The following is a 16867-nucleotide window of genomic DNA, read 5'->3' on the forward strand; positions in this document are numbered from 1 at the left end:
TTAAGCTAGATATATTTATGCAAGGGGGTATCCCAAAGAGGATTGAATCCAACATACCATGGATGCAATGACAGGAAACCGTCCCTGAACCCATGACATGCCAAGTAATTTTTCTCTGTCCTCATTGTGTAAGAAGTGAAAGTTGTATGAAGAGTTCATAAGCCGGCACACTGTGGGAACATAACCTAATAATATCTTTCGTTTACCTTCCACCCAGTTTTTCATCTCCTGTTCTGATAGATCTGGAAAATACTAATGTCCGACTACGGCCCACTTTTGTAGGCTAAGAACTCTGTCTAGAATAACATCATAGCCAAAACTAAGCAAATGTGTCTGTGGTGGTGTGAACCTCCCTTCTCCTTTGCTTGTTTTTTTGGAATGGAGCATGTGCACAATATGTCGTCATATGGTAGTATGTGTCACCTGCAACATATTCTACCAAGCGTGATTCCATAGGACTGCCCGTCAACACTTGTGTACAGAGTGGCATCTGAGTCAGACCACCCACCTTGCCAGTGGTGCAAGATGCCTCCGCAGCCAAGGTAGCATTAATAAATGCCTAATGTGTTGAGGTGTCAAATAAAAAGGGCTCAGGTACATCCATGGGCCCAAAAGAGAATGGGGCATTCAATTGTGGTAGTGGTGGATGACAAAACAAAACCAAGTGTTACCGTCAGGGTTGTGAGGAGAGATTTCTTTATGGAAAAACAACGAGGGGTAAGGAATGTCGCGTCTGATAGGGTGCAAGAAAACCAGTCAAGGAAGGAAAGTTATATATATAGTAAAGTCACATTAAGTGTCCTGCCCCCAATCCCAATTGGAGATGGTCTAGAGATTGGCAAAGTCCAGATATAGTCACAGGAATAATCAAAAGTAAGGGCCCAAAATCATAATATGTACCCTGCAAGTAATCCCCACAAATCCATATGCGGAGCCACCCCTCAATCTCCGTGTATAACTATTCGGAGATAAGTGTGGCAGTGAGAGGCCACCTAGGAAACCAATCCAAAATATAATCTATATATTTCTCTCTGAAACTAGGCCACCCCGAAATGGAAAATATCAAACATCACCAAGTACCCAAGGATAAAAAATCTACACCAACGCCACTGTCATTCCACATCCCAATTAGGAGGTAAATGGACTCGCTAATCCCACCTACTCTACCAACTCTCCCACCCCCCAATAGACCAGTACAGGGGAAAAAGATCACCCCAGCTGATACTGATAGTCAAGATGTCAAATTTGAATTACGTCGGAAAACAAGTTATCCACTGAAAGAAGGATCGTTAGAATAACCAATGCCAATGTAGCCAAAGTAATCCCATTGTGTGTGCTTCCAAAACATGGGAATCAAGCACAACAACAACAACATGCACAACCCATGCAGGTCCACCAAAGATTACAACTTCAGATGCCACAACCCTAGCATCACCTAGATATAATGAATGAATCAACCCATTTGTGTCAGAGGATGGAGCAGTGAGTGGTATCAAAGTAGAAATCATGTTCCCAAATTTATATGGGACAAATAAGTTGTAGAATATCAGTCCCCGAGGCATGTGGTATGTGTCTATGGAATGCCAGTAAGTCACAAATGATGCAATATATAATGTAGATGGAAATGATAAAGAGAACCAGAATGTCGAAGATCTCCAACGTGATAAAAATAAGCATTCTCGATATGGATTGTAGAGTAGTATCCCAAACCTTGAGATATCTGAAAGAATACCCAGCCAAACCCAGATACGCTCCAGATAGTGATGCGAAGGTAGAAGTATAGAGAAGTCAAGTAAATATATGATTATAGCCTAAAGAATGTAGCAGAAACAATCACCCCCAGAACAAAACCGAAAAACCAATACCAATATCAAAAACACTAAAACTTGTCACCTTAATATGTCGTCATCTGTCATCGACAGACCAGCCATGGTAAAATATAAGCACACCAAATGTAACCCTCCATTTCCAGTGCAAATCAACTCCCGCTCCCCCTAAATGGCTCAACTAGAAATTGGTCTTCACATCGCTTTGATATCTAACAACCCTAGCCTAAAAGTTTCATTTTCCATCACTTTAAGTCTCCGTATGTTGCATCACCACCTGCATTTCAGAGGAGTAATGGAACATGGGGCCTTCATGGGTCGTGCTCCATTCGTCTAGATGCATAGGTTGTCGAATCAGGCATCAATGACGAGCATGAAGCTTTCTGAGACGCGTTGTAGCAAAGTCCATGAATTAACCAAGTTGATAAATGTATATCATAATTGAGACATTTTCCCCTTATGAATGGAAAGACACCCCACTCTCCCAGTGCACTCCCAGTGCACTGATGCAAATCAAGTTTTAACGATATATAAATTTAATGCTAAAAAAAAATCAAGACATTTAAATTTTATAGAATTCACAAAACTCAATCTTAAAACAAATCCCCCACAAAATGTCAAATAAATTTATAAAAAAAAGATATTCCAAAATAAGATTCAAAACCTCTAATAAATAGAATAGTTTCAAAACATCTAAATAGAATACATTTTTATCAAATGGACAATGGAGATATTTGCTTCAGATTATCCACCTTACAATCATTCATATTCTTATTTTATTGATTTCTAATATATATACAAATTTCATCGAATTTTTATATCCATGAAAATAGAATATTCAACTTAACAATAAAACATGGACAGGATAGATAACACTAGCAATTCTAAGCCTCAAAGGGACTTTGGAATGATATATTTTGATTTTCCTTTGAAAAATATAAAGATTCCATCATATTTTTTTATTTCACAAGAGTCAAAATTTCAATCGCTGAATTTAAAATAATGTAATATATTAAAAGAAAGAAATATTATATAAACTTTAAACCACTTTTATTTTATTAAAACTATATATTTTTTTGTTATAAATATAATATCATCTATCTAATAATAAAATTTACTAAATTTAATATCATGAACATAAACCTGAACTCATAAGCCTATAATGCTATATTACAAATATCATAATTATTAACAAAATTTAAAATATTAAAGTGAAAATTATAATTATAATGATAAACTCTATTAAATAACAAAGTTATCTATCAAATTAGGGTATAAGATTTTTTTAATTTGTGGGGGTGAGTGAATCTTTTAGATTTATATATTTTAATGTTAAATTATAATCAATAAAGGGGTTTTATTCAAGTTTGAAACTAGATTTACTTGTTTAGGTAAGTTTGTGGATAGTTATTGTGTCAAGAGGTTTATTCTACAATTCAGTATGAAGGTGATGTGTAAGTATCTTTGTCCATAAGAATAAAATATTATTTAAATTGGCTGTCTAAATTTGTCTTGTCCGTCTACTTTTAAAAAAATTAAGAATGTTTTAAATAGAAAAATAATGTTGGCTATAATTAAAAAAAATAAATATATAGTTAAAAAAATTTATACTTTAAAAAACAAAATCAACAAGAGATTTAAATAAACTATTTGAAGATCCATGTTAACTAATTTACATCGACATCAACTCATTGTATTTTATACTCTAAAAAGTTTGCTCATGTTAGATCCGTATTTAAAATGGATGTATGCTAGTGCTATTATTATTATTATTATGATTATTTGACTGCCATTGAATTTTTTATCATTTAGATAAATAAAGGCTTTTCCCAAGGAAAAAACAGTAACTTTTATTAAAAAGATAATGAAAGTTACACTAGCATATGCTCTGGTACATTCTGTAGACCGCCACTAAGGCTCGAGTGCTTTCGCACCCCCCGCAACGTTAGAAGGCTAACGTGCAAAAGAAAAAAGAGAAAATGAGAAGAGAGGAAAGAGAAAGAAAAAGAAGCAGAACAAAAATTCCGGCTGCAAGTGAGATTCGCGCTTCACGTTTTTCTCCCCTTTTTCTTTTCGACCTTACGCCACTCTCCTTGTGATGGCTCGATCGAAACTATGACTATCTGTGTTTCTGCATTCTGTGGAATGGTTTCTTTGTCTAAGTCTGAAGTATCAGAGTGGTGATGACGTTTGATGCCTCCCATGCTTGGATCCACCCTTGTCATCTCTGTCTTGTCATTCGGACTGGTTCCCTTCTGATTCTCCATTTCTTGTGATATCTCAGTCTTCTCTGCAGGGGTCACTTCCTCCTCTGCTTCTGACTCTTCTTCCTCAGAATCTGGAGGTGAGAATTGCCATCCTTTCTTCTGCTTCCCTTTCTGCTTCTTGTTGGTTTTCTTTGCTTCTGGGCATGTGCTTTGCAGGTGTCCTGTCTGCCTACATAGCCTGCATCTGAAGGCGGTGTTTTCATAATCTAGTACTTGCTGCCAGTTTTGTTGTTTGTAGATCAGCCTTATATTGTCCGGCAGCCCTTTACTTAAATCTACTTCCACACAAATACGTGCGAAAGTATAGATCCTTTCATCAATCCTTTCCAGGTCTGTTTTTATGTATTTCCCTATACTGTTTCCAATGCCTTCCAAGACTCGATCGTTCCAGAAGTGCAAAGGGAGATTGTATAGTCTGACCCAGACTGCAATTTTGGTTACAGTCATTTTATTTGGATCAAAATCTGGGAACCATGGGGTCATAAACAGCCCCGAAGTTCCCCAGAACCATGGCCCTGTACTGATGACTGTATCTCTGACTTCCTGGGATGTAAATTTTACAATAAAAAACCCCTTTGAACATAGGTGAATCTCACATTCCATGGTCCATCTGGTAAAAATCCAATGGAATAGATCCAAGGGTTTGGGCCAAAAGCTGTTAAAACGACAGATTAGAGCTTGTGTTTCATAGGATTTGACGAAATCGTCAAGCCCTGTAGAATCTAGATTTAAGGCTGGGGTTTGTTCTGCCTGATCTACAATGTATGGCCTGGGTATGTTTCTGCTTGGATCTGAAGAGGGCCCTGCATCTCTGCTGCCCTGAAGAATGTTTTTGTAGGATGCAGTTTTTTTCCCCTTGTCTCCGTTTTGCTGTCCTTGAGGTGGAGCCCCTCCTCTCAATCTGAAGTTTAAAGTAATAATTGATCCTGGCCCAATCTCATAGCTTTCCATCGATCTACAGTCCTGGAGTGACCGCCTACCACTGACCAGGTGTTGGATCTGAACGGGGTATCCCATTTCTGCCCAGATTTGTTGTTTCAACTGCAAGGAAGTGCTTCCTGCATGGACCCATACTAAACGAGTTTTCCCCTGTGGGGGTTTAATCAGAATCTGAAAACAAAAAGTTTTTACCTGCTCTGGCTGTAGGCAAACTTCCAGATCTGGCCCTGATTTTGCTCGTTTTTCCTTTTGCATGTCAAGATCTGCGGGAGTTCGACCCGATCTATGATTGAAGCCTTCGAGCTGCTGCCTGGGGTCGACCTGTGCTTGGATATAGGCTGGATCGTGAAGATCTAGGCCAAAACTGCAGGGTTTGGGCCCGAGTGATGTAGGAAAGGGGGTATCTGCAACATGCATACTTCCCCTGCCGATTCCTTGTGCGCTCAGGGGTTGACAATGCCTGGCATCTAAACACCATTCTTCATGCACACTATTTTGTTCAGGGACGCATTTGATAACCTCAATCTTCTGCGTATGGAAAACCTCCTCATTTATCCACGCCGAAGAGGGAGCTGCCATTGATGTATTCGCCCCGCAGTCTTTCTGTGGGCTTGTATTACGTTTCCCATCCATGCTCACGCAGATCCTTAAGACAGGAAACCCCATACCCGCGTAGCCGCACATTTCTGGGCGTGTTTGAACCGTTAATCTTCGACTTGCCGGCCATTTCTCTGAGATTGATTGCAGGAAGGTCGCCCTCTCCACAGCGGGCACCGTTTCCCCAAACTCTGAAGCGCCTTCGACCCCTGCGGCGGATTTGGGAACCGATGCGGCGACATTCAGCAAACTGTTCGCGCAAACCCTAATCATCACCATCTCCTCCTCCCTTAGATAAATAAAGGCTTGCCAACATGGTTTTTGGCAATTATACTATAGAAAAAACAAAATTAAAAATTAAAATTAAAATTATTAAAAAAATATAATTTTAAGAATTATGATGAAAATAAATTAATATCTGTATGTTATATTTATTATATATTATAAGTAAAATGAATTTTACAAATTTACCAATATAATAATATTTATTAATAAAATTAATAAATTTATTTATTTTTAAATAATATCTTTAGAAAACAGTTCACTGATTTTGTTTAAGGTTGAAGGATAGAACTTTAATTTTAAAGAGAGGATTTTATGTGAGGTTGAACAATATAACTTCAATTTTAAAGTTAGGATTTTATGTGAGGTTGAACAATATAACTTTAATTTTGAAGTCATGAGAATTAAAAATGTAATCGCATTTTAAAATGGGATAAACCAGTTCGACCATCAGTATGTAGGTGTATTTTTGTTTATCCACGTATTCATAAATATAAATGTAAATGTAAGTGGATGGGCATTTGCGTAGTAAATTTGAAAGGAAATTCAAGTATAATTTCCTTATTTATATAGATTAGGTTTCTAAATTAAACGATTTAGAAGAAAATATGCAATATAAAGTATTTTGTGAAAGTTTAAAATATTTAAAAGAATGTAATAAAATTATACATATAATAAATAACATTAATTTTTTTAACAGGAGACAAATGATTGTCCGCCTCTTTTATTTTTTATTTTTCTGATTTTAGAAAGTACAACGTATTAACCTTATACAACTAAGAAGCAACTCTGATTCTTAGAATCAAGAAGCAACTTCGAATCTAGAACACTCGAACTCCAAAATTCCTTTACACATTCCATATACAAATATAGAAATGAAACCTATTAATAACAGATCTTGCAGTCGGTACTATCTTAACATCAAAAACTAAATTATCAAACATCCTAACTTCACACTTTCTTTCTTACCAGACTACAATTTATGAGGATAGCAAGCCAAATCTACACCATGAGTTAATTGAGCTGAATGCCGGAGTCGTATATGGCCCCTGCCTTCCAGTTAGCCGGTATTACATGGGCGCTCGACACCCATTCCTCTCTCTTCCCATCACTAACCAGAAAACGAAGAGAAAAAGCGCCCCTCGGAGGTGTTACTACGTCCCACACGGCCCCGTGGCTTCGGTACATAGCTTTCCAGTCGTACGATTCCTCCTGCATTGCATTACATTACATTATATTACATCATTACATCTGCAACCGGGCTCGGTAATTGTCAATGAACTTTTTTTTAAATTAGGAAGACTAATTTAGTTAGCATAGATAACTAGGAATGCAAAGAGAAATAAGTTTATAATTATGGAAATAACTACCTGTCTGACTTGAATAGCCAGAACGTCTTTTTGGCCTGCCTGATACCAAAATATCAATGCCAAGTACTCTGGAAAGTTGCTACTGCTATCGATCTTAAACATGAGATTGTAGCCCTCATATTGGCAAGGTATCCTGAAATCAAGTCATCAAATTGGTTGAAATATTCAACTGTGTGTCTGTCTGTATTTATATACGTTATTAATCTACTAATTCCTATTCTATGTACCGTTTATACTCGATGTCCACCACACCCAACGATATGAGTTGGCTAACTTTGTCTGGACGGCCAAGCTTCGAATACCCATGAAGGCTCATGATGAAATCAGTTCGGTCGCCTTGCCCATAATCTGTCACAACAATTTTCACTCCTTCGCTTCTGCAGAGATCTTTATTGGTACATCTTACCTATAATTTTCATCAATATGAATTTGTCACACTAAAATTGAAATTCGTCCATAAACTTAAGATTGAAAAATCAGGTGATGAAGGTGGATAATTATAGTAGAATTTGTAGTAGCCAGTTATGAAATAGTTTTGATGATGATGGTTACCTTGTAGCAGGCACCGCATCCGGTTCCATTTCTGTATAACTGAGCGACAGCAGCTACATCACCTCCATTCAGATTTCTGCCAAAGAACCCATATCCACACGCTCCACCTGCAGTGACGTTAATAGATACATATATCATCCCTAGTACACAAAATGATAGGATAATAGTAATAATATAGATTTGTGTGCATTGATGCATGCATTTACCTTCGGTTCCCAGGCCATCTGCACTGCTATAGTATGCGGCTCTTGATGTTACGTACGGTTCTGCTCTTGTGCCGAGACACATGACAAGGTTCTGCAATAACAGAATGTAAAGTAGCAGGCTGTAAGAGCATCTGACAGCCATTGGGGAAGCCATTGAAGTAAATACAAGACGAGGGACAAATTTTGGAAATGCTTAGAGAGAATACTCTGATTGAGTAAGAAAGCTGTGATTGTTGATAATTAAATGTAGGACTAAGGAGAGTATTTATAGGTAACAAACCCACACCATGGATAAATGAAGGGAAAGTCAAATTGTATGGATAAACTGCGACGGCATGGAATTCCACTAATGATCGTTTACCTTCCAAGCATGGAAATCTGCGGGCATTTTTATATTGGAAGCCGTCAAATTGTTATAGCAAAACCGCTGGCTTTTTTTAAATTTCAGGGTAATCCCCGAGGATTTTTATAATTTTTATGTGGAAGTCGTTGAACTCTACAAGTCAACTTGGGGTAATTTAACAAGATTTTCGATTCATACAGATCCACATACACAATAAGATAATATATAGGTGCTGGACACTGTATATATAAATGTAGCCACGGCAAACTAAATTCCCGTACGTAGGTGGCACCAAGAGACTCGACAACATCAGTAAACTCGCCAAGCATGGCTTTTGCAAAGTTAGGTTTCCATATAAAAATGGCTGCGGATTTACCGAACAGTCATGTCATTCCGGATTTGCACATGCGGAATGTGGAAAGCAATGTGCTGAGCCACTGAGTTGCGTGGGAGGCGGTAACACCTTCAGTGGCCACGATCGGAACCGCGAGGAGTGGATGAAGGCCGCCAATGTCATAGCACCCAACGAGAGGGTAGTTGCAATTTACGACTCCGGCAATGTTCTCCTTTATGATATAATTATGTGTCCACTGAATATTTGCTCACCAACTAACTACACCACTCACTGAATATTTGCTCACCAACTAACTACACCACTTGCGTTGTTGGTTGCTAGTTTGTGTAATAATCGCATGTACAATTTGCTGAGTAAAAGGCGTTGTTTAATCTTCAGAGGTTTTGGAGTTTTTGGTTTGAATTTGTAATTGTTTTTTCAGATTTTTATTTTTGTTAATTATATATATATATATATATTTCAGATAAGAAAAAGCATTGGTTTTATTATATAGGCACTCAAATCAATACATTGAGTTTTATTTGGATGTGTTATATGAAATGTATATTGTTTCCCAATATATTAATAGCTCCGGAGAAATGTCAAAATAATTGATGTCTAAAGACCGTACATTCCATGTCTCCATAATAAAAGCCATAGCCAAAACAAAAAACAAGGGAGTACATATATCAAAATCTTCCAAGATATATTCCAAATGTATGAGGAAAACATGTGCCCATTGTGCAGAAACAAAAACAGTCGAGACAAAGGTCAGGGAAATGGCACAAAACCTGCATCTATCGAGCATCCATCCCCCTCAAGAGTGATATGAAACCCCTCCAGTGAGTCGAGGAGACCTTGCTTAGATAAAGAATCTGCAACAATGTTGTGTTCTCTATGTGAGTGTTGAATAGAGATGCCCAGTAGTGTGTCCTGCAAGTTCTTGAGGTACCTAAGCCAGTCCTGAAGATGTGGATGTGAAATGTGAGAGGATCCCAAGATATGATTGATGATGGCTTGGAAGTCTCCGTATATGTTGATGTTGTGGATCTCTAGAGACTCCGCGAACCAGAGTAGCCCGCAAAGCGCCATAGTCTCTGCCTCCATGTTATCCCCCCCTTCGCCCCCACAATGGATTCTTTATTATCTGTTGTTGTCCATGCAGATCCAAATCCCGCAACCGCATCTGCGACCCTGTTCTACACCATCAAAAAATCCAACAGGGTATGTAATAAAAGGATCATCGGTCCTGTGAGACACCATAGTTAGATGAGCCAGTAGTCATTGTAGTGGATCCATCACAGTGTGTATGTTATCTTTGATCATGTCAATATTGAGATATTTGTGATCAAATATAATGTTGTTTATAGCTTTCCAGATCTCCCACAAAGTGAGCATTGGGATGGCATGCCGATGCCTATTCTGGGTACGCCATCAATGTAAGCATGTATCAATGGAACAATGGTTAATGTATGCAAAGGAGAGAATGACAGACAAACCATGTCAAATATGAACTGCTATAGGAAATCTTAAGAGAATGTGGACATCGTCCTCCTCCTCCTGCCAACAAAATACACAAATATTAGTTCCTAGTAGGCCCCTCTTCTTCAAGTTCTCCCAAGTGGGTGTCTTATTTTGCCAAACTAGCCAGGTGTACAGAATAGTCTTGTGTGGGATTTGTACATTCCAGAACATAATGAACTGACAATGGTCATGGTAGTCATGTCTATTGTAGCAGATGTAATTGTAAGTATCAGAACAGAGATCAAACACTTTTTAATGATACCATCCCACCCAATCTAATCTCCCAGATCAGATTTGTATATCCCAACATTCCAGATCTCAGCAACAATGTTCCTCCAGGTGTCAGCCAAGTCCCCCCATAGACCTAGCTCTTCCTCCTCTTTCCAAATCGACGTGTCGCCTAACCAAGTTCGTATGGCTTGATAAAAAAAATATAATACCCCTTGTGTATAGACATTGGGTGAGTTCAGTTGTGTAATGTTTGTACAATTCAACCCTAGGGAACTTGTCCCTCCCAGTGATGATGTCCTTCTGGATCCCATGTTCCAGCAGATCCTTTCTGTGAGCCAGTTCCGAACTCTGTTGAGGCTATTCCATATAGCAGATCCGTATGCCTTGTCAACCAGTCCCTCTCTTAACCAAGGAAAAATCTTAATCTCCTAAAGATATTTTGTCTTGATGATCAAACTCCAAATACCTGTGCCAAGTAGCCCCTGCCATAGAGATTTTGTGAGGAGTGCCCACCCAAAAAGCTTTATGTTCAGTATGCCCCAACCCTCCATAGCCTTGTGTCTTGTGATCTTGTCTAATTTAACGAGATGGTATTTATGCTTTGTTTCATATCCAGCCCAAATGTATTTAGCAATATCATAGTTAATATGTTTAATGATGGATGCACGTATGCAATATAGGTGTGCCCAATATACAGCTAGTTGTTGTAGTGCCGATTGTACAATTATGACTCTACCTCCAAGTGTAAGACACCTATGTGTCCATCCAGATATCTTCTTGTGGAGTCTATCCATGATCCATAGTTAGTCTTGGTTACGATAATTATTGGGCTTGATTTTGTATCCTAGATACTTCAAACCATCACCAATCGAAATAACTCTCACCCCAAATGGGTTTGAAATATATGCAATATCCTCCTGCTTACCTTCCCCATATAAGATTTCTGACTTGTCCTTATTCATGTACAACCTAGATGCGCTGCCAAACTTGTGAAAAATTTTATGAAGAGAAGTCCACATATATATGGATATGATCCCAAATGTAAGTATATCATCAACAAAAAACTGTGTGAGACCCTTATATTCCACCCCATAGGAAAAGGAAAATTTACACCCCTATGGAAAGCATGTTTAATTATGTGGATGAGTCTGTCCATGACCAATATAAACAATAGAGGGGAGAGCGAGAACCCCTATCTCAGCGCGTGTCCGGGCCCAAAGAAGCTAGTTGGGTATCCATTAATGAGGAAAACAAATCTAACAATTGTGATAAATGAAACCGCATCGTGAATCAATTTATCTTGTAGAAAGGTATTGTTCCAAAGTGATGAATTTAGAGGGAGTGTTTTCAATACAAAGAGAAATTATTTTGGAGATCAATTTATATATCAGATTACAAAGTGAGATGGTCCTATAGTCCTATAAATTCCGCAATTCATTCTACTTAGGGATAAGAGAAATATATGTGGAGTTGATCTCGTTTGTGATGTACCCTTCCAATCCAAACTGTTCCACCATTTGAGTCAAGGCCTGTCCCATTAGATCAAAGAAGTGTAAAAAAGTTTTATAGTCCATCTGTCCAATCGAGGGCACTTGTCTTTGGAGAAAGATTTCAATACGAAGTGGACATCCTGCAATTTGACCACCTTGTACATTTCTTTGTTCCTATCTTCATCAAACATGTTGCAGTGAAATTCGGATGTCCAAAGTTGGTCCTCAATATTCACATTGCCTCTACTTTGATATGCCTGCTCAAAGTATGCAACCGTTGCATGTTGAATCTTTGAAAGGGTGTGAACCTCACAGTCATTGGAATCCTTAATTTTTTAAATGGAATTTATTTGCCTTCTATAGTTTGCATAACTATGGAAAAATTGCTTATTTCTATCTGCCTCCTTTAGCCATATAGCCATGCTCTTCAATCTCCAATTCACTTCCTGTATGTGGAGGATATGTTGTTTTTTCTTCTCTAGTGCATTGATACTATTGATACTTGTGTGTTGGATGGATATCCCAAATCCAACTTCTGGCCTAGTACCTCCAGCTCACTGTGTATCACATCCAATTCCATGCGCAACTTCTGTTTTTTACATCTTTCTCAAATTTTGACCTTCCTTTTGAGCTCATGTAATTTCTCTACCATATCCTGCATAGGTGATGATTCTGTAATCCTAAATTTCAACCATGTATCTCATACCAACTTGTCAAATTCGAGATCCTCGAGTGCGATATGGCTATATTTAAATGGAATACCCATCCTAGATTATGCCTTCCTCCAAATAAGTGTGATGCGCAGGTGATCCAAGATGTAAGGCTTCAAGATGGAGGTCTGCACAATACCCATCCTCTCCAGTAGTTCATCCTGAATAAGAAAACAGTCCAGTCTCTTAGCAATATGTCGTGAACCAGATCTCCCATTATCCAAGGTTGGCACAATCCTCTATGGTCGAATATCAATCAAATTGCATTCCCAGAAGATAGTTTTAAGTTTGTTCATTGGTGTGTCCATTCTAGTGTTCTACTGCCAGCATTCCTCTAGTGTAGTGGTGGCATTTAAATTCCCCACCATAATAAGTGAGTACAATTTCAAAATATCAGTCTCCATCATTATGTTCGAAAACCTGCAATGATCCTTGTAAGGAGCATATATGTAAAGGATCCTGAAATGCCCCACCAGTCCTCTCAGATGTCCACATAATAAAATTCCTCCAAAACATTTATATGCATTGAAGCTAACCCACCTTGAATCCCACAAAGCAACCAGTCCCCGAGAATGGCCCATAGAATCCATAGCCGCCATGTGCCAAGTAGGAAACATCTTCCTGAAGTAATCAAGTGCATTATGGGAAAGAGTTATGGATTCCCAGAAGAGAATTATGGAAGGGTGCATAGAAAAGAGAAGTTCTTTGAGGGCAAGAAATTTTGTGAGTCCCCCAGACCTCGCATATTGAGTGATATGCAAAGATTCATGTTAAAAAGGCTTCGGGCATATGTGCTCTAAGGGCCCATGGATTAGTGGTCGAGCTTGTAAGAATGTCTATGAGAGTATCAACAGTCAAAAAAGGAATTTTTTTGGGTCTCCCCCAGAAATGTTTGCTTACCCTATTATTTCTTCTCGAGATAGTGATATTGAGTGCAGCGTTTGGGCTAATTTTTTGGGATGTCTGGGTCTGAGGATGCTGTATAGTGAGGGTACGAAGGTCTAGCATAGGTTTGTAAAGAAGATATTCGATGTCATTGTCAATGGAATTTCCAGGAGACACAATGGGTGATCTCAAAGTAATAGGGGTTTTGCTAGATGGAATGACCATAGGTAGCATAGTATGGGTAAGGGAGAGTCTCGGGTGTGAAACTTCCACTAGAGGAATAGGGGGCGAATCTAATGAATGTATAAGCTTCTGTGGAGGGGAAGAGCAAGTAGGCCCTGATGGGGAATTTCTATGCTATATGGGGGGATGTCGGGCAGTGGGTGTCGAGTTCACAACAGTCAATAGATCCATGGGGGTGGTGGAAGGCCCCAGATGATCTTTATATGGATGTCCCAATTCAGAATCTGAGGGAATAGTGTTGGCAGTATGGGGCGAGGATGGTCGCTCGATATGTGAGGAGGTTGAAGTGTCAATGAGTGTATGCCGCAAATGGGGAAAATGATAAGAGGTGTTGTGTGTACCTGTGTATCGTCGCTGCTACACATGTACCTGCTTTTGTAAAGATGGTGCCTCCAATGTCTCAGCACTCCCAAGCTGGTCTACAATATCCTAATGCGTCTTGTGTGTATGTATGTTCGAGCATTCTACCCGCAAATGCCCTATATCATGATGTATCTAGATCTAATCCCATGCTAGGTAGATATGTGCAGGTAATCCACCAGAGAACCCCCTTTCTATCAATACCGAAGCGATCCTCTTGTCCTTGGCACTGATACATTTTAGATCCACATAAATGTACCTTCCAATTGTGTTCTCGATGTCCATGAAAACTCATTTAGACCAGAACTCGATAGGCAATCTAGGAAGCTTAAGCCAGATATATCTATGCCTGGGGGTATCCCGAAGAGGATTGAATCCAGCATACCATGGATGAAATGACAGGAAACCCCATCCCCGAACCCATGACATGCCAAGTATTTTTTCTATGTCCTCATTGTGTAAGAAGTGAAAGTTGTACGAAGAGTCCATAAGTCGGCACACAGTGGGAACATATCCTAATAATATATTCATTTATCTTCCACCCAGTTTCGCATCTCCTATTCCGGTGGATCTACAAAACACCAATGTCCAACTAAGGCCCGCTTGTACAGGTTGAGAACTCCGTCTAGAAGAAAATCATAGCTAAAACTAAGCAACTATGTCTATGTAGTGGTGCGAACCGCCCTTCTCCTTTACTTATTTTTTTAGAATGGAGGGTGTGCACCATCTGTTGTTGGATTGTAGTATGTGTCACTTGCAGCATATTCCACTGAGCATGATTCCATAGGAATGCCTATCAACCCTTGTGTATAGAGTGGTGTATGAGTCAGACCACTCACCTTGCAATGGCACAAGAGGTCTCCGCAGCCAAGGTAGCATTAATAAATGCCTCTTGTGCTGAGGTGTTAGACAAAAAGGAGTCAAGTACATCCATGGACCCAAAAGAGAATAGGGTGGTCAATTGTGGCATTGGTGGGTGACGAAACAAAACCAGGTGATATCGTCAAGGTTGTGAGGAGAGAGTTCTTTATGGAAAAACAATGAGGGATAAGGAATGTTACAGCTAACAGGGTGTAGGAAAACTAGTCCAGGAAGGAAAGTTATATATATAGTAAAGTCACATTAAGTGTCTTACCTTCAATCCCGATGGGAGATGGTCTAGAGATCAGGAAAGTCCAGATATAGTCACAAGAATAATCAAAAGTAAGGGCCCAAAATCATAATATGTACCCCACAAGTAATCCCCACGGATCCATATGAAACCAGCCACCCCTTTGTAACCACGTGCACCTATTCAGAGATAAGTGTGGTAGTTAGAGGCCACCGAGCAAACAATCCAAAATATAATCTATATATTATTTCTCAGAAACCAGGCCACCGTGAAATGGAAAATATCAAAACATCACCAAGTACCCATGGAGCAAAAATCTGCACCAACTTCGCCGTTGTTCCACATCCCAATTAGGAAATAAATGGACGCGCCCAATCCCACCTACTCTACCAAATCTCCCACCCCCCAATAGACAAGTACAAGTGAAAAATATCACCCAAACCGATACTGATAATCAGGACGTAAAATTTGAATTACGTCGGAAAACAAATTATCCAGCGAAATAATGATTTTCGGAATAACCAGTTCCAATGCAGTCGAAGTAATCCTAGTGTGTGCGCTTCTGGATCATGGGAATCAAGCACAACAACAACAACATTCGCATCCCATGCAGGTCCATGAATGATTACAACATCGAATGCCACAACCCTAACATGGTTTGGATATAATGAATGAATCAACCCATTTGTGCCAAAGGATGGAGAAGTGAGTGATTTCAAAGTAGGAATCTTGTTCTCAAATGGATATGGGACAAATAAGTTGTAGAATATCAGTCCACCAAGGCATGTGGTCTACGTCTACAGAATGTCAGCTGGTAAAAAATGATACAGTATAAAATGTAGATGGAAATGAAAAAGAGAACCAGAGTGTGGAAGATCTTCGACGCGATGAACATAAGGATAGTCAATATGGACTATAGAGGAGTATCCCAAACCCAAAGATATTTGAAAGCATACCCCAACCAAAACTAGATAGGCTTTGGATAGTGATGTGAAGGTAGAAGTATACAAAAGTCAAGTAAATATATGATTATATCCTAAAGAATGTAGGAGGAACAATAAAGAATGTAGCACAAACAATCACCCCGGAACAAAACCAAAAAACCAATACCAATATCAGAAACACTAAAACTTGTCACCTTAGTACATTGTCAACCGTGATCCACAGACCAACCATGGTAAAATATAAGCACACCAAATGTAAACCTCCATTACCAATGCATAGGAACTCCTGGTCCCCCTAATCGGCTCTAGTAATTGGTCTTCACATCATTTTGATATTTGATAACCCTAGCTTAAAAGTTGCATTTTCCGTCACTTCAAAACTTTGTCTGTTGCATCACCACCTACATTCCAAAGGACTAATGGAACATGGGGCCTTTGTGGGTCGCGCTCCATTCATCTAGATGCATAGGTTGTTGAATCGGGCATCAATGACGAGCATAAGGCTTTCTGGGACGCATTGCAGTGAACAAAATCCATGAATTAGCCAGACTGATAAATGTATATCATAATTGAGACATTTTCTCCTTATGACCGGAAAAAACACCCCACTCTCCTAGTGAAGTGATGTTGAATCAGGTTTTAACTATATATAT

General features: G+C 39.0%; 1 protein-coding gene across 1 annotated transcript; it reads right to left on the reverse strand.

The window, feature by feature from the left end:
• Positions 1-6925: 6925 nt before the first annotated feature.
• LOC149252422 (expansin-like B1) lies at positions 6926-8193 on the reverse strand. The gene is made up of 5 exons (XM_089454144.1): positions 8040-8193; positions 7834-7940; positions 7509-7687; positions 7282-7414; positions 6926-7123 (listed from the first exon to the last, which is right to left on the reverse strand). Exons 1-5 carry the CDS (start codon positions 8191-8193, stop codon positions 6926-6928), a joined length of 771 nt encoding a protein of 256 aa, XP_089310270.1.
• Positions 8194-16867: the final 8674 nt, after the last annotated feature.

Source organism: Pinus tabuliformis, chromosome 7 (assembly GCF_031772625.1).
Source record: "Pinus tabuliformis cultivar Carrire ecotype Pingquan chromosome 7, CPIR1, whole genome shotgun sequence".
Taxonomy (NCBI): Eukaryota; Viridiplantae; Streptophyta; class Pinopsida; order Pinales; family Pinaceae; genus Pinus; species Pinus tabuliformis.

Excerpts from the sequence above, each read along its gene's own strand:
- LOC149252422 (XM_089454144.1), bottom strand. The coding sequence starts at position 8,193 with ATGGCTTCCCCAATGGCTGTCAGATGCTCTTACAGCCTGCTACTTTAC. Across the intron at positions 7,415-7,508 it reads GTGGACATCGAGTATAAACG|GATACCTTGCCAATATGAGG; the intron begins GTACATAGAATA and ends ACTTGATTTCAG. Across the intron at positions 7,124-7,281 it reads TGGCTATTCAAGTCAGACAG|GAGGAATCGTACGACTGGAA; the intron begins GTAGTTATTTCC and ends AATGCAATGCAG.